General features: G+C 51.4%; 2 protein-coding genes across 6 annotated transcripts in view; one reads left to right on the forward strand and one right to left on the reverse strand.

The window, feature by feature from the left end:
* The window catches only part of LOC126933461 (uncharacterized), a 28,873-nt gene extending 19,317 nt beyond the window's left edge, over window positions 1-9,556 (reverse strand). For 2 of the 4 annotated variants that reach the window (XR_007718594.1, XR_007718593.1), the window contains exons 1-3: window positions 9,274-9,365; window positions 4,287-4,441; window positions 1,798-3,685 (exon numbers count right to left, since the gene is read on the reverse strand). Coding sequence is in view for 1 of the 4 variants with exons in the window: in XM_050753222.1 (XP_050609179.1) it covers window positions 5,465-6,367 (903 nt within the window). In the remaining 3 variants the exon portion in view is untranslated. The other 2 variants (XR_007718595.1, XM_050753222.1) reach the window with 2 other exon arrangements.
* Window positions 9,347-16,897, forward strand: TMEM18 (transmembrane protein 18). 2 transcript variants are annotated; one of them, XM_050753223.1, is made up of 5 exons: window positions 9,347-9,458; window positions 11,062-11,182; window positions 13,808-13,862; window positions 16,266-16,359; window positions 16,442-16,897. In XM_050753223.1, the coding sequence occupies exons 1-5, from the start codon at window positions 9,402-9,404 to the stop codon at window positions 16,535-16,537; spliced, it is 423 nt and encodes a 140-aa protein (XP_050609180.1). In that variant the 5' UTR covers window positions 9,347-9,401; the 3' UTR covers window positions 16,538-16,897. The 2 variants fall into 2 exon arrangements, with proteins under 2 accessions (XP_050609180.1, XP_050609181.1); XM_050753224.1 differs by lacking the exon at window positions 9,347-9,458 and adding an exon at window positions 10,032-10,167.
* The last annotated feature ends 1,295 nt before the right edge of the window (window positions 16,898-18,192 follow it).

The following is an 18,192-nucleotide window of genomic DNA, read 5'->3' on the forward strand; positions in this document are numbered from 1 at the left end:
CCAGGTCTCTGGGCTTGTGATGGGAGGGACCGCTGTAAAGGTCTCCAACAGGTCCTGGAGACATTTTCCCCAATGTTTTGACTGTTAACTTTTGGTTTCTCATTACATATGCAAATTTCTGAACGTGGCAGCTTGAAATTCACCCCAGAAAATGGGTTTTTCTTTTCCTACCACATAGTGTCAGGCTGCAAATTTTTCAAATGCTCTGCTTCCCTTTTAAACATAAGCTCCAATTTTAGATGATCTCTTTGTGATGCATATGACTATATGCATTAGAAACATCCAAGTCACATCTTGGACACTTTGCTGCTTAGAAATCTCTTCTGCCAGATACCCTAAATCATCTCCCTCAAATTCAAAATTCCACAAATCTCTAGGGCAGCGGCAAAATGTCACCAGTCTCTTTGCTAAAGCATAGCAAGAGTGACCTTTATTCCAGTTCTGTGTAAGTTCCTTATCTCCATCTGAGATCACCTCAGCCTGGACTTCATTGTCCATATCACTATGAGCATTTTGGTCAAAACCATTCAACAAGTCTCTAGGAAGTTCCAAACTTTCCCACATCTACCTGCCTTTTCCTGAGCCCTCCAAACTGTTGCAACCTCTCCCTGTAACCCAGTTCCAAAGCTGCTTCAACATTTTCGGGTATCTGTATAACAGTACCCCACTTCTGGTACCAATTTTCTGTATTAGTTTGTTTTCACCCTTTTATATAAAAAACTACCTGAGACTGGGTAATTTATAAAGAAAATAGGTTTAATTGATTCATAGTTCTGCATGGCTAGGGAGACCTCAGGAAACTTACAATCATGGTGGAAGGTGAAGGGGAAGCATGGTATGTCTTACTTACATGGCAGCGAGAGAGAGAGAGAGTAAGGTGGGAAGTGTCACACTTTTAAACCATCAGAACTCATGAGAGCTCACGAGACCAGCATGGAGGAAAGCCTCCCCCATGATCCCATCACCTCCTACCAGGCTTCTTCCCTGACATGTGGGGATTACAATTTGACATGAGATTTGGGTGAGAACACAAAGTCAAACCATATCACCACCCAAAAAATAAAGGAAGCAATACTGTGTTTTCCATCATCATTACATCAACATGTGCAGAAAATATTTGTAAATAAACAGTGTTGGTCTCATGCACTAAAAAGAAGAGATAAAAAGAGGACCCCCTGAGAACAGCAGGATAAACACCTTTATCCTTAGAGGAGGCAACATTCCAGTCCTAATGGTTGGTCCTTATTAAGCATGTGCCATGTGTCTGGCACAGAGCTGGGCATTTAAGACATTTCATCCCAAATCCTTAAAACCACCCATTAAAAAGTATTATTGTCCTCATTCTCACACAGGGAAGCTGAGGCTTTGATAATCAAAACTAGTATTCTAAGGTCATTCCAAGTGAGAGAACTCATATTCACATAAAATCTTCCCTGATCTAAGGTCCATTTTCTTCTTGATATTCCACACGCTTATAAAATTTGAGAGAAGAAAATGGAAAGAGAACCAAGTTCTGTCTGTGCTCAGTGGTACCCTTGGTGGTGTTGTGGGCCAACTTGTGTCCCCAAATTTATATGTCAGGGTCCAAACCCTGCATCTCGGAAGGCTACAGTGATTGGAGATGAGGCCTTTATAAGGAACGTGAGTTAAATGAGTATATAAGGGTTGGCCTTGATCCTACGTGACTGGTGTCCTTACAAGATCAGAACACAGACACACACAGGGGGCTGACCCTGTGAGGACATGGGGAGGAGACATGTCTGCAAGCCGAGGAGAAAGGCCTCTGAAAGAACCAACCTGTCAATGTCTTAATATTAGACTGCTGGCCTCCAGAACTGTAAAGAAGTCAGTTTCTGCTGTTTAAGCTGCCCAGGCTGTAGTGTCTCATGATAGTGGCCCAGGAAGTCACACAGTAGTGTAGAATGTCAGTCGGAGAACCACAGCAATTCCTACAGAAGGACCACTTCACATGAAGATTAGCATAAACTTCCCTGAATTCCAACATCATTACAAGACACATCAGCCTAAACTCATCAACATATGTCAAGATGTGAATTTGAACCGAAGAGAAATGTACACTGGGCAGGTTAAATCCTGTCAGCTTCATTCTCTGTGTGTGTGCAAATTTCTGAACACTAATTTTTATGTCAGAGAAACTGCCCTAACAATCAATGAACTCCAAAGGCTGATCTGCATATTAAAGGCTCAGGAATAATCCCCTGCTGATTTTGGCTTCTCATCTCAAACCGGCATTTCATACTTCTACCATCCATCCTGGGGACTTCTGTCTCTCTGTGATGCCAAGAGAACAGCAGGTACCCCTAAGTGAACACAGGGTAAACCATAGCCAGCAGGGTAGCCTGGGCCTATTAATTCAGTAAGAATGAGCTATAATTGCTTTAAGTGGAACTGGAAATGTCACTGCCATTTAACAACTGCATTTAAAATTATGCTTGAGTGAGCTATAGTGCATTACAAACAAGTAGGATGGTAAACCCCAGTAATCATTGTCCAGAGCCTGGGACACCCACAAGTCTTCCCTACCTGCCCTGAATTGTCAGAGAAAATAAAAGTGGCTGCCTTGAAGGTAGCCAGAGGCCTCAAGGTCATAGGAGAGCAGAGATTTGCCCCTGCTGGCTCTCTGAGAGGGTTGCCATAGAAACAGGAGGAAAGATGAGTCCAGCCTGTATAGGCTGGGCACAGCCAGATGGCCAGGCATAGAACAGACACAGGCAGGAAGTTGCAAACCTTGCCTTCATGTCCCTAGTGTGAGCCATTTTCAGTGATCAGAAAAGTTGCTTTGGAGTCCTTGATGTTTCTAACCCATTGTATTAGTCCATTCCCATGCTGCTATAAAGAACTGCTCAAGACGTGGTTATTTATAAAGAAAAGAGCTTTAATTGACTCACAGTTCCTCAGGAACGGGGAGGCCACAGGAAACTTACAATCATGGCAGAAGGGGAAGCAAACACGTCCTTCTTTACATGGCGGCAGCAAGGAGAAGTGTCCAGCAAAAGTGGGAAAAGCCCCTTATAAAGCCATCAGATCTCATGAGAACTCACTATCAGGAGAACAGCATGAGGGTAACTGGCCCCATGATTAAATTACCACCTATGGTGTCCCTCCCATGACACATGGGGATTATGGGAGCTACAATTCGAGATTTGGGTAGGGACACAGACAAACCATTTCACTGATTAAGGAGGGTTAGAATAAAAATGCTATGAACAAACATCCTGGAATTTCTGGAGGCATTAATTCAGAGGTTGAAAGGCCATATTTGGGCAAAACCCTCAGATATTGCCTCCTCAGTGTGTTACTTTTGGAGAGAAATGATTATTTCCTAATATACAAAAGAATTTTCTAATTAGAGGAAAAGGGAGGGATAGCTTTTTTTGGGTAGGGAGGGGCACGTCAGGGAAGAATGCATCTGAGTGGTGGTGAAAATCATACCAGCTTTGGAATTGGCCAAGTCAGACACCAAACCACGCTTCCAGCGCTCATGAGCTATTATGTCCTCTCAGGCAAAGGATGCTACTTCTGAGCCTCAGTTTCCTCATGTGAGTAGAATAACCTCTCCCATAGGGCAGCATAGAAGCATTTAGGGAATGTGTCCATCTCTGGGTATCTGTTTCCCATGGTGGCCAAGTCAGCCCGTCTAATGTCACTCTCCTGCAGGGGAAATCTATAGACAAAGAACAAATATAAAATTAACTCCCTAAAGGCAGTGAATGGGGATGAAAAGCATGGATTATGGAAGGGGAGTGTGATGTGTGGAAGAAACAAAGGGAAAGAGGGTTTTTATGGTTTTTAGCTTAGGGGTGAGTCTGACGCCATGCAATGCAGAGTTGCCAAAACACTAACAGAAAACCCTTGGTCTTTCCCTCCTGAAGAAACTGGGAACATGCCTGCTAAAAATTGAGAAGGAAGGGGAGAATCAGAGACAGAGAACCCCAAATTCTGTGTATAACTTCTGCCCAGAACTCAGTTGACATCTGAACCTTGAATGTGTGACGCAAACTCCACGAAACACAAGGATAAAAGAACCAAACGGAGAATTCAGCTGCGGTTCAACAGGCATAGTTTGCAGTTCGTCAAACCAACTTAATGGCCCCATCACACACACACACACACACAAATGGAAAAAATAACGGAGCCTAGACTCTCCACGACATGACATTTGCAATGCCCAACAAGTCATGCTAAATGATCCACAATTGCAGAACCAGGGAAGTGCAGCCCACTCTAGCGAACAGACACACTCAGAATCAGAACAATCCCCTTACTGTGCTCAGAGGTGGAGCTTCCTGCTGTATCCCTGCTCAGTGATGGGAATTAGGGCCTGCACCCACCGCCAGGATGAATCCAGCCTTGCCGCGATTTTACAGCTGCAGCGAAGGACAGTTCTGCAATCGTGGGAAGTCTAATGTTCAGTCTTCATCTAATAAAGGAAAAAAAAGAATGAGAGAAAAAAAATGAAGAAATCATGCTAAAATTTAACAATATAAATTCACACAATCAAGAAATTTATCAAACACAAGCAACATGAATACAAAGAAAACTAATTCTAGGCACATCGTAGTAAAACTGCTGAAACCAAGATAAAGACAATATTCTGAAAACAGAAAAATGACACAATATCCGTGGGAAAATGAGGATTAGAAACATCACTGCTTTTCTACAACAAACTATGGCAGACAGAAGGCTGTGGAATATCTCTCACGTGCTGAAAGAAAAGAAAGAAAAACAGTATTCAATGACAATTCACAGCACAACTATCTTTTTAAATGAAGACAAAACAAGATCATTTTTCATATGAAGCCGATTCATCCCCCACAGAACTGAACTGCATGGGATGCTAACTTCAGTCTGAGAGGAAATGATACCACCTAAGAATGTTCAGAAAGGAATGAGAGCTTTGGAAATGATAAATTAAGCATTACTGTCAAATGCTTTATTGTAAACCTCATTGTATAAACTGATAGAGCAACCAGATTACACCTTAAGGTCAAACTGGTGCAGCCCAGAGGCACAGAGGGAGGAACCAGGAACCCCCACAGAAGCCGCCGGGGGTCCTGGACCCAGAGGCACAAAGGGAGGAACCAGGAACCAGGAACCCGCATAGAAGCCCCCTGGGGTCCTGGACCCAACCCGTGAGGTCGGTGTCCTGCAGGCTGTTGCTGAGCTTGGCAAGTTCAATGGGGATAAATGGAGAACACAGTGGTGGAGATCAGGGCACTTCTATGGCCTGATTCGCATCCAAGACTCCGAAACTGAAGGCGCCCAGAGTCCGGCTCTCAGGGATCTCAGGGATCTATATTATTGACCATGATGTCTTCAGGAATGAAACCTCCGGGCTCACATAATTATTTGGGTGTGCTACAGTGTTTAAACCTTTCCTGAGATGCACCCTGCCATCCCCCAGGGTCCAACCCTCCGGGGCTTCCTGGCACTGTCTGAGCTGTCACCAGCCCAGGGGTCTGGCACCCCCCTGGCATGGGGTTATAGAGGCCAGGTCCAGGGGATCCTGCCCATGTCGGCCTGGCTGTGGCTCCTCCCAATACCAGAGCAGACATTCCCGGTCACTTGCAGTGTCCCCTGGTCCTGGACCACTAACCCCCAAGCACTTGCTATTGCAGTAGAAGGACCAAATTAGTGACCCTGGAGCTAGGACCCTGACTACCATCACCAAAACATAGACCATGCAACACTTGACTTCCACAACGTGGAAAACACAAGCCGTGGTGAACTCGTGGCGGTGCCCACCTGGCCCCGATTCCAGGGGGACATCTGCACAGATACAGGTCCTCATGGCCCTGGGCACCTGGGACGGGGGCCCTGATTCTGCAGCCTCACTGTGGAGGACAATAGCGACCCTGGCCTGCAGGGTCTCTGCATGGTGTTGGGTGCAGTCCCAGGTAGAGCCCGCGAAGCCTCCGGTGCTCCGGGCTCCTCTTCCTGGGGAAGCAGGTCCTGACTCACTGTGGGTAGTGACTGAGGGCTCAAGGGCCCAGGTGATGGCCTGGACACTTCCTGACCGACTATCAACGCTAGGGACGGGGCCTGTGTTGTGTGCCCACCTGGGCGCTGGCCTTCCTCCCAACTGCACCAGTGGACGCATGCGGGTCACGCAGCTGGTTCGCAGGACAGGCGCAGGTGCCACACCTGGTATGCAGGTGGGTAGAGGCCACATAGACCCTGGGCAGCTGACGGCGCATGTCAGCTTGACCCTGAAGGTCGTGGAATGAGCATCACAATGTGAAGCAGAACGTCGAGGGCACCACCTGCTTCTGCACTGAATGCAGGAAGGGTCCCCAGGCAGAGATCCTGTGACCCTGACCCTGAAGGGCTGCTCAGGAGCCGGCATGAAGATGGAAGAGTTGCTGACGGGAGGTGGTGGAGATACAGACACTGGGGTCTCGAGGGAGCTGCTGTGAGGGTGCCTGTGGGATATCTGTGCCCCTCAGAGTTCCCTGAGGAGGGGGTTCTTCCTAGACAGACACCCCTCCCAAGGCTGCCTCTGGGTCACAGGACACAGACCTGGTCTTGGTGCCTCTCCTTTCCTCCACAACTCCGCATTGCTCCCACAGCAATGGGCAGCTCTCCCCTGTGGTCTCTCCATCTAAACAATCAGCTGCCTGCTGGGCCCTGAGCAACACAGAGAGCAAGAGAGCTATCAAGTACTGGCTTTAATTTGTAGAATACATTACAGCTCACAAATGTATTTTACCCATTAATAAAGCTCTTGAAAACCAATTGTATGTGGATTAAATATAAGTGAATCAACTTGTGAAGCTATTTTAGAAATAAACAAAATTGGGCCAGGCGTGGTGGCTCACACCTGTAATCCCAGCACTTTGGGAGGCCAAGACAGGCAGATCACCTGAGGTCAGGAGTTCGAGACCAGCCTGGCCAACATGGTGAAACCCCGTGTCGACTAAAAATACAAAATTAGCCCGGTGTGGTGGCACATGCCTGTGATCCCAGCTACTTGAGAGGCTGAGGCAGGGAGAATCGCCTGAATCCGGGAGGCAGAGGTTGCAGTGAGCCGAGACCCTGCTATTGCACTCCAGCCTAGGCAACAAGAGCAAAGCGCAAAAAAAAGAAAAAAGGAAAAAAAAAAAGGAAAGGAAAGGGAAAGGAAAGCGAAGGAAGGGGAAGGGGAAGGGAAAAGGCAAGGCAAGGCAACGAAATAAATAAAATTGAGTCTTCTTTATTCCGATCACGGATTCATTCAGTCCTTTCTGAAAGCACAAAATTCCAGGTAAATGGAATAGAGTCCACGTCAGCATTCACATACCAACACAGACAGTAGGCCATGTTCTAGTGGCCACATTAAAATAGTAAAGAGAAAAAGATTAATTTTATTGATATACTTTATTTGGTCCAGTATGTCCAAAATATTAATTTCAACATGTAAGCAAAATAACACAATTGTTGATAATATATTTTACATTTTGGTACAAAGTCTTTGAAAGATGGTGTATGTTTGAAATTAAAGCACATCTCAGATTGGCGACATTTCACAAGCTTCACGTCTAAATGTCCGGCAGCCTACCGTTGTTCAGAACAGTGGGGCAGGAGTAATGTGGAAGATGAATGTCCTGGGACAGAGAGTGAAGCTGCTGAGGGGCAGAGTTTTAACAATTTTGGAAGCGTGGGTGCCAGGGCGCACATGTGAAAGATCTGGGAGGGGAGGCTGAGGGGAGGATGAGGAGAAAAAATCCCAGTGACCATAGATAGGCTGTGGTTAATATTAATAGCTAGAAGAGTCTGACCCAAAATTACAGAAATTACAAGAAAACAGACCCCACAAAAGAAAGGCAGGCACCAGACAGGACTGACAATGAAACTAACCCATGGAAATTAATAGAGTGATGCTTCACATAGTAACGAAATATCATCAGGGAGATACACAGTAACAGGCTGAACTGAAGAGGACAGATCTACTCCCTGTAACTGAAAGGTCCTGTTGAAAATAGCTGAACAAGCACAGGGGAGTGAAAATGGACACAGGTGAAAACTATCACACCGGCTGGTGCCTGTAATCCCAGCACTTTGGGTGGCTGAGGCGGGTGAATTACTTGAGGTGAGGAGTTCTAAACTAGCCTGGCCAACATAGTGAAACCCCGTCTCTACTAAAAGTACAAACAAAAAAAAGAAAATTAGCCAGGCGAGGTGGCGAACGCCTGTAATCCCAGCTACTCGGGAGGCTGAGGCAGGAGAATCGCTTGAACCCGGGAGGCGGAGGTTGCAGTGAGCCGAGATCGCACCATTGCACTCCAGCCTGGGCAACAGAACGAGACACCATCAAAAAAAAAAAAAAAAAAAAGCAGGAAGGCCAAAGCCGAGATTTTCGAAACTCAGCAACAACAGACGTGATGTTTTGAGAGGAAGGTTGAGAAACACAAAAGAGAGGAAGATGCACTATCCACCTAACGGATGCTCCTGGAGTTGAATATAGGAGGAATGCCGAAAAATATCAATGAAAGAAATGTTTTCCCATAAGAAGAAACCATGACCTTCTTCTACGCTGAAATGAGAGAATGCATGTTAAGTAGCATGAGCAGAAATGACCACACTGTGGAAAGATTTTAAGATCTGGGAGGGGTTAAAGCTATTAAAAAAAAAAAAAAAAAAGTCCACCACTAGAACTATTTTTACAAACGTTAAACTAGTTCAAGAGCTAACATATGCAACGAAAGCATATACACTTAATAATTCATGATGTTAAAATAATAAAATGTTTAATTTGAAAATCTCAAAGTTGGGTTATAAATGTTAAAGGGAAAAAATTCGCTGTAAGAAACTTAACTTTATATTTTTATATCTGTCGTTAAACAAGGAAATGGAGCTAAAAACACCTGGTAAATCTCCAAAGCGAAGAGAGATAACCCTAAGCTGATCCAGACCAAGAGTGCACTGCCCTGAGCATCCCAAGAGCAGACACCTTCCCAGGTCCTGCAGGGTCCGAGGAGTGGGCAATGTCCCCAGCTCCTGCGGGGTCTTGGGGCGGACACCGTCCTCACTGACCCTTCTAGGGAGTCCCGGGTGGGACAGAGGCTGGCGTGGCGGCACAGCGCCCCGATCCTTTGAAACAAGCCTTCCAAGCCCCACCCGCCTCCGCCTGCTCCTCTGATAAAGCACTAAAGACGCCCTGGGCCTCCCGGCGGAGCGAGCACAAGTCCCACCGCTCGATAGTAAGTTGTCCACAGTACAGCGAACACCTGAAACTATCGCGATATCTGGAGCTAGCAAATGCCATGAAATTACCGCGAGAAGAAGGAAGCGCAGGTTTCGTGAGAAGCGCAGATCTCACGAGAGAAGATTTGGCGCCCTCCTCCGTGGATTGTGGCCAGGCCGGGTTCGGCGGTTGCTGTGAGGGCGGGCTTCTCGGCACCATGCCGTCCCCGTTCTCCGTCACCTCTTTCCCCGTCAGCATCCCAGCCGTGCTCATGGTAACTCGCGGCCTGCGTAACCACCAGTTCGGGGGACGACGGCGGAGAGGCGTTGGGTCTGCCCCACGGAGAACCCAGCCTGTGGCCAAGAAGGCGCCCACCCTGGGCGGGGCCTGGCGGCGGAGCGCGCGCGCTGGGCGGGGTCCTGGGACCTGTGGGTGTGGCTCGGGGCGGGGCGGTGTAGCGCGCCCTGGGCGGGGTCCTGGGACCTGTGGGAAGGGGCCGGGGCCGGGCGTCTGGGCGCGAATGCTAGGCGGGGTCCTGGGCCGTTGGGCGGAACGGGGCGGGGCGGGGCCTTGGGGTGGAGCGTGCGCAGTGAGCGGGGTCCTGGGCCGTGCGGGCGGGGCTTGGGCTGGGCGCTCGTCCCGCACCGTGAGGGCGTGGCTGAGTTGTGCGGGCGGGGCGCGAGGGGCAGGGCTTTGTTCGTGTGGGAGGTGCATGCCCGCGAGTCAGCGTCTTGCGGGCGGGGCTTGGGCCATGTGGGCGGATCCTGGCAGTGTGACTGGGCGTGCGTGGTGGAGCCTGATCGTGTGGGCGTGGCACGGAGGAACCCTGCCCCTGTGTGGGCGGGGCCTGCTCTTTGCCCGGTTGGTCTGGCAGGTCCCAGGGGAGCCCGTGCCCCGAGTGGCCGCCCAGGGGTGGCATGGTCACTCGATGGGGTCTGGGCAGAAAGCCGTGCTCCCCTCACCTCCCTGCCTCTGGTCTTCTGGTTGGTGAATTGATGCGAGCAGATGCGCTTGTGTCCTTATCTCATGGCGCGGCTCTGGAGAGGCTGCTGCGGCCCCCAGTAGAGAGCAGTGACACAGGAGTCCTGGAGGGCTGTGCGGGGCTGCAGCTTGGAGGGCAGGGCTAGTCTCATGCAGGAAGGCGCTCAAGGAGGGGATGGCAAGGGTGGAGGACTGCTGGGATTGGCATCTGAGCATCAGTTGGGGACTGGGCAGCAGTGGATCTGAGCTTGGCTACTTCAGGTCCCTGAGCCAGACACTGTCCCCAGGTACAGCAGGGTCCCCGGGAGTCCAGGAGGCGGCGGAGTGCAGCACTGTCTGGAGGGTTCAGTGTATTGCAGAGAGTTTGGAGAAAATCAAGTCGTGCCCGTGGCGATGACTCAGATTCCCCGAGGCCTTCAGTGCTGACTAAGGAGCCTGAAAGGATGATTCGTGTTTTACCTTTGGGGTTGAGCCAAGTGCATCTCTTTGAGCAATCCACTTAATGTCCTTGTCGTCACCAATTATCATCACCAAGTATTGTTATAAAGGATGGTAATTCCTTTAATTATACCCAGCTTAAAAACATGATTCTGTTCCACCAACAAAAGGGGCACATCAGAGATGCCTTCAGTTCTGTATGCTTGAACTTTGAATTCCATGAATTATAGTTGCACTGAGGGGAGAATCCTGTTTGTATCCTCCTGGATCCTTCTCTCTTTCCTGTCCCCATGTTTCTCTGAGGACTGGCAGTGCTCTCCGGATACCTTGCTGAGTAGCCCCAGGAAGACTCAGGAGTGAGAGGCCCCTGCCCCCTGCCCTGGGAGAAGGCTGTGGGTGGGCTGTGAGCCCGGCCCTGTGGGGCAGGTCAGTGAGTGTCCACTGGTGTGTTCCTACAGCAGACGGACTGGACTGAGCCCTGGCTCATGGGGCTGGCTGCCTTCCATGCGCTCTGCCTGCTCCTCACCTGCTTGTCCTCCCGGAGCTACAGACTACAGATCGGGCACTTTCTGTGTCTAGGTGAGTAAAACAACACAAACTCCACAACTCAGATCACTGTGTGAAATGAAACTCTGTATGGTCTGTGTCTTCAAAATATGTACATATTTTTATAAGACCTCCCAACCCTCTGTCAGGCGCCTGCTCCTAGGGCACTCCCATTTTTCTCTTGGAAGCTATAAAGGAAAGTACTTTTTGGATGTTAGAGTTGAAAGGAATCTGTTGAGTTCCTGTTACCTACCAGGGAAGTGCTGAGCACCAGCTGCACACGGGAGAGCTGGGTTTCCGGAAGTGCTGTTGTTTACACAAGATGTGTCCTTGGTGGCAGCTCTGCTCATGCACTGCTTTGAATGGGAGGAAGATTGCAAACCAGGAAAGAGAAGTTCTGTGCATAAAATAAGGCATTGCCCAACTTGGTTTCAAGGATAAGGGCTACAGAACTTAGAGAAGTTAGGGAGTTGCACAGGATGACTGAGAAAGATTATTCAGAAAAGCTGAAATCATGGCACGGGGTGTGAAGAGTGAGTAAAATGTTAACAAGAAAAGAGAGGGAGCAGGTGACGGCCTGGGGGGGCAGCAGCCTGACATGCAGATACTGAGATGGATAGAAGGTGTGGGTCAGAGGCAAAGAAACTGCCAGCTCTGCGGATCCTAAGCACTTCTGGTGCTGAGCGTTACAAACACTTGTGGGTAGAAGAGGCGAGGAGGGCCTGGAGGTCTGGCTCAGGCTCCTCTTGACTCTGGACATTGGGGAGACACCGAAGATGTTCTTGGTAGCTAAAAATAACTAATTTTAGATAACTTTAGTTAGCTGGCTGTGTGCAAACAGGAAATCCGAAGAAGAGATGATCTTAGAAAGACTGGAGAAGTGATGAGCGTTTGCATTGCAGCGGGGGCCTGCACAAGTGAGGTGCTCAGAGCAAGCTCTGTATTGAGGGTGCCCTGAGGAGTGCTGGAGTGGACCAGGCGGACAGGGCTCCTTTGCCTCCCACAGATTCCTGGGGGACACCAGCACCAGTGCTTCATCACAGACCTGTGTTGTTATCAACAGTGACAAGTGTTGTAATGGAAAAGCCAAAAACACAGTGAAACAGGAGGAGCCGCCTGATTTAAATCACACAGTCCCCTGCGAACCCAGGGGCAAAAGGTGCATAGGCAGAAGCCAGGCACTGAGATGCTGGCAGAGGGCGGGAGCGAATGCCCCACGCAGAGGCCCTGAGGCGGGCACCTCAAAGAAAGGTGACAGCTTGTCCAGCTGAGCTCCTGGATCTGAACAGCTTTGTCAGCTAGAGAACTGCACAAGGGTTTGATATTTTCTAGGATAAGGGGAAGGATGACTGCTTTCACACCGGGGTAATACTAGACACTGTGCTGCCTGCCGTTACATTTCCTGTGATTCATTTCTCAAACCAACCTAAGAGTTGGATTTTATTTGCCCATTTTTATAAATGAAGCACACAGAGGTTCTGACTCCCTCAGCTACATAGCTTATAACTAGCACCATCAAGATTCAAGATTCAGACTCTGCTCCAGGGTGCATTTCAGGAAAACCTGGAGAGGAGCACCTGGCAGCAGCCCCTCTGCCTGCCCTCCTCCTGTGCCTACCACCCTCCCCACCCTCCCCCTGTAACCTCAGCCCTCCACACCCTCCTCCCCACACCCATGCCCGCCACCTCCTGTGTTAGCCTACCCATCTGTCTGGCTGTCCTGCTCCTCCTGCCCCTCTCTGACCTTCCTCCTCCTCCTCCCCCCCGCTCCTTCCCTTCCTCCCCCCACTCCCCTCTAGTTCTTTCCCTGTGCCTCCTTTTCCTCTGCTTTATTGAGTCCATTCCTGAAGGGAGGAAGTGGAGGGACTGCTCACCCTAACCCCTAGTTTAATCTGCTTTCTGATGTGAATCAAGAAGAATGAAAGGATTTTTACATTTTGATTTACCTTAGAAGTTAAAGCATCACATTTTTCCTAATCTGCTGAATTATATTTTATTTAATTTTATGGTAGCATGGGTCACTCTCTCATGGGTTTGAGTCCCGGCATTACCCATGAGTTAGCTGGAGACCCAGGGCCAGTCCCTAAAGTCTGTGCTCCTGGGAGCACAGAGGCCTCGCCTCGCCTCGCCCCCGCCGGCCCCTGCCCTCCCTCCTGTGCCTTTGCCTCCAGCACCCCAAAGCTGTTTGCTCCCCTCCTGTGGTCATCTCAGTCGCAGTGTCCCGAGGGCAGTCCGGGAGGTGTGAGCATGAAAAGCCCTTGGTTGTCAGCTCTGGGTCTCATGGCTGTCAGCTCCTGCTGCTGTGTGCTGTGAGGCCGATCTGTGGCTGCTGTCCCTGGGGAAATGTGTGAGGCCCAGCCATGCCTGGGTGAAGCCTGGGGCCTCGGGCAGCTCCTGCAGTGGCTCTGCAGGTGCTGACCTGAGCACGGGCTCTGACTGAGACCATAGAGCACTGGAGAACTGGAGCACTGTTGGCCTTGGTTTTCTTTATGCTAAATGGGTGAGTCCCACAAGTTGACAGTGTTAGGATGTTTACATGACCTTATGTTTAAAATTAAAGTGACATTTCTATTCATTGTTCTACTGTAAATAATGTATAACTTTATAACGAGTAATAACGGGTCATCTAAATTCTAACATGACTTGCACTTTTTTTCAGTAATCTTAGTCTACTGCGCTGAATACATCAATGAGGCGGCTGCAATGAACTGGAGGTGAGCCCATCCCTGGGCCTGTGACCCGATCCATGCAGGGGTGTCCCTGGGAACGCCCCCACAGCCGGTGGGTCTCACGGAGGAGACAGTGAATCCTAACACGGCAGCCGCGCACACCCGTGCCCATGCGTCCAGAGTTGTGGGCTCCAGCGCGACTCTGTAAATGCTTTCCCAGCGCCAGAGCGGCCCTCTCTGAGTACGGCACTGTGGGACAATGCTGGCTGAGGCTGCTGATGGCAGAGCCAGAGAAATGACTGTGGGAATTTGAGCTGCAGAATAGAAACTGCAGCGTTTTAGAGAACATGGTCTGTGCTGGCCTCAGCCGTGCCCTCCCCCTTGGACTGCAGGGTGGCTGCTCCATGGCGAGTCTGGACCTGAGTAGGGAGCTTCTGGGTGGTCTGAGGCACCTGCCTGCCTCACCCCCAGCCCCACGTCCTCATGTCGGGGGCACCGCTGGCAGCCCTGGCCCTGCATCCTCTGCCCCCTCCTCTACCCCTGGTTTCCTCCCAGGGGGACTCAGAACCCAGCACCTGCCCAGGGTGAACCACATAGCCTCTGTCAGATGAGACCCACCTGGCCTCACTGACTGTTTTGAGTGACCTGTGAGCTAAAAATGGTTTTTACATTTTAAAATATAAAACAGAAAAAAAGTAAAACTGCCAGACTCTGAGCAGGAAGTAGCTGAGACTGTGGCCTCGTGGCCCATAAGCCCTGAACGCTGATCCTGGGCCCTCACCGAAGGGTTGCTGAGCACTCCCTGCAATCCTTTGCTTAGACCCTGCCCGGGTTTCCAAACCCCCCCCTGACTGGGCCTCCTCCTGCCCTGCTCCTGCCTGCCCAGCCTTTCCCTCCAGGACAGCATTCCTGCAGCCACACGTGCTGTCTCTCTCCTCCCTCTTCCCTGCCCCCTCCTTAACCATAAGCGGCTCCCTGGGGACCCCGCCTCTCCTCCTGGACGCAGGGCCTCCACGTGGTTCAGTCCCAGGAGTGGTGCTCAGTCCCTGGTTACCCTGACCTTGTCCAGAGGCCAGCACAGTGTCCTCGTCCTCCCTGAAGCCCTCCCACACCCAGCTGCAGCCTGCAGCACCTTCCTGGCCCCTCCCTTCCCTCTGGCTGCAGCCTCCTGTCTTAGTGCTTCTCTGCGATCTCCTGGTTTCAAAAGTGCTGGGTTTCCTGCCTGTCCCACCTGTTGGACTGGGCACCAGGACGTCTAACAAACATCTCAAAATTCACACTTCAGGACAACTGCTGTGCTCCCCTCTGTTTATAGGGGCGGCTTCTCCCTCCAGCTTCTTAGACCAGAGACGTAATAGGGCATTTTTCAGCAAGCTCCGTCCCTCCACCTTTAAGGTCACCACGAGCCCAGTGTGTCCCATGCCCTTCACCCCACCCTCGCTGACCTGCTGCTGACATGCAGCAGTCCCTAAGCCATCCCGCTACTGCCCAGCCTCTTGGGTGTCTTGGGGAAGTGTGGGCCTCAGAGCCAAGCACTGCCCCTCAGAACATTCCAGAGTGTCCTCAGGTCACCTAGAGTAAACACGGAGTCCTGCAGTGATGCCCTGCGGCCACCTGCCAGCTCTGTCCCAGCCGCTCATGGCTGTGCCTACTAGTCCATGAGGCCCCCTCACCCCCGACAGGCTTCACGTTTCTCTAGAACAGCACTCGCCAAATGCTCAGACTGGCTGCCTCTTACTTTGGGGCCTCCCATGGTCTAGAGCATAAGCGCCAGCAAGGCGGGAGCCCTGTGGTCACGAGGCGCTGACCCACTGCCCACCATTACTAGCTTTGTTCACGGCATTTCCGTGCTGGCTGCTTCGAGAATCATCAACACCCACGTGCAGATCCTCTGCCCTCCCTGGCGCTGTGCCTTGTGCAGGTGGAGATCTTCCACCTTCCTCAGTCTCTTTTGCCAAAGAGGCACTGGCACTGACAGAAGAGGACTGCTGTGAGAACCAAAGGGATGGAAGGGTCCGGCACCACTCCTTCCCAGTGCAGCAGTGGAGCAGATGCAGCTGCTGTCCCTTTCTCATTACGGGGATTGTCGACGTTTACTCTGTAGGTTTTAAGGATTTCAAGTCGTCAGTGTCTTCCAGCTGAGGTCAGATGTGCCGCTGACCCAGAGGGGCTACGGGGTGGTGTCTCCCTGCTGTGGGAGGCCTCGGGGTCTTGCCCGTGCTGCTGAGTGGTGTCTCCCTGTCCTGTGACCCAGTGTGTTTTCTTCATAATGAGCATTGGGGACAGTGCAGTGGAGATGACGGCTGCTCCCAAGGGTGGGCCCAGTGAGGGGGTTGCCCCCACCTCAGTCCACATCAGCTCTCTCCAGAGTCTTAGTTAAATACACAGTGTCACTAGAACTTTTTGGCTGTATTGCCTAGTAATTTTTTGTTTTTGTTTTTTAAACAGATTATTTTCAAAGTACCAGTATTTCGACTCCAGGGGGATGTTCATTTCTATAGTGTTTTCAGCCCCGCTGCTGGTGAATGCCATGATCATTGTGGTATGTAGATGACACATGCAGTTGTCGTTCTTCCTGTGTCTGTTGTTCAAATCTAAACAGTGTTTCAAACAATTGTGTTTAGATTATGTGGGTATGGAAGACTCTGAATGTGATGACTGACCTGAAGAATGTACAAGAGAGAAGAAAGGAGAAGAAAAGGAGAAGGAAAGAAGACTGAGGGGCAGCAGCTGCTTGGAGTTTGCGTCCTTCCCGTCCACCCTGGCTGCTCCCAGTGCTACAGTGCACATGGGTGGGCATCCTTCCAGCTGACTCCGTGGTTTGAAAAACTGTTGTTTTATTTAAATATCCACAGTGGTAGGCACACACTGAAGTCGGCTTTTCAGCCAGCACTGAATGTATCCATCAGGACATGCGTCTTCAGGCGCCTGATCTTTGTAGTCAGGCTGTGGGAATGGTCTGCAGAGCTTCATAACTGGGAGTTTGATTTGAAGAAGTCCATGTCATGTGTAACTAGTACTAATTATAAATATAAAATACACAATATAAAATACGAAATTCAAAAATAAACAGTGCTACCCTGTGCATGGGCGCCGTGCCCGCCTCCTCGTGCTGTGTTTTCTAGCGCGTGCCGCGACTCGCAGTCCTGTGCGTGGGCGCCGTGCCCGCCTCCTCGTGCTGTGTTTTCTAGCGCGTACCGCGGCTGGCAGTCCTGTGCGTGGGCGCCGTGCCCGCCTCCTCGTGCTGTGTTTTCTAGCGCGGGCCGCGGCTGGCAGTCCTGTGCGTGGGCGCCGTGCCCGCCTCCTCGTGCTGTGTTTTCTAGCGCGCGCCGCGGCTCGCAGTCCTGTGCGTGGGCGCCGTGCCCGCCTCGTCGTGCTGTGTTTTCTAGCGCGCGCCGCGGCTCGCAGTCCTGTGCGTGGGCGCCCTGCCCGCCTCCTCGTGCTGTGTTTTCTAGCGCGCGCCGCGGCTCGCAGTCCTGTGCGTGGGCGCCGTGCCCGCCTCCTCGTGCTGTGTTTTCTAGCGCGCGCCGCGGCTCGCAGTCCTGTGCGTGGGCGCCGTGCCCCGCCTCCTCGTGCTGTGTTTTCTAGCGCGCGCCGCGGCTCGCAGTCCTGTGCGTGGGCGCCGTGCCCACCTCCTCGTGCTGTGTTTTCTAGCGCGCGCCGCGGCTCGCAGTCCTGTGCGTGGGCGCCGTGCCCGCCTCCTCGTGCTGTGTTTTCTAGCGCGCGCCGCGGCTCGCAGTCCTGTGCGTGGGCGCCGTGCCCGCCTCCTCCTGCTGTGTTTTCTAGCGCGCGCCGCGGCTCGCAGTCCTGTGCGTGGGCGCCGTGCCCGCCGCCTCCTGCTGTGTTTTCTAGCGCGCGCCGCGGCTCGCAGTCCTGTGCGTGGGCGCCGTGCCCGCCTCCTCGTGCTGTGTTTTCTAGCGCGCGCCGCGGCTCGCAGTCCTGTGCGTGGGCGCCGTGCCCGCCTCCTCGTGCTGTGTTTTCTAGCGCGTGCCGCGGCTCGCAGTCCTGTGCGTGGGCGCCGTGCCCGCCTCCTCCTGCTGTGTTTTCTAGCGCGTGCCATGGTTCGCAGTGAGGGTGTTTTCACCTTGCAGGAAATGGGGCAAAATTTGGAGACGGTTGTCATTGGAGGAGGTGGTGGTGCTGGCTTCTCCTGTGGATCCCAGGGGTGATGCAGAAAATCCTGTGTGCCTGGGTCAGCTGCACCACAGACAATGACTTGACATGAAATGTCAGCAGCGGTGGGGCGGAGAGACCTTGGAAGGAAGCTCTTGGAAAATACGTTGTATCTCAGTTTGATGAACCAGTTCTCAAGAGGCTAGGCCCTCTCTAACAAAGTTATGGGCTGCTTTACTGAAAACAGAATGGAAGCCCTGAA

Source organism: Macaca thibetana, chromosome 13 (assembly GCF_024542745.1).
Source record: "Macaca thibetana thibetana isolate TM-01 chromosome 13, ASM2454274v1, whole genome shotgun sequence".
In the NCBI taxonomy this organism is placed as follows: Eukaryota; Metazoa; Chordata; class Mammalia; order Primates; family Cercopithecidae; genus Macaca; species Macaca thibetana.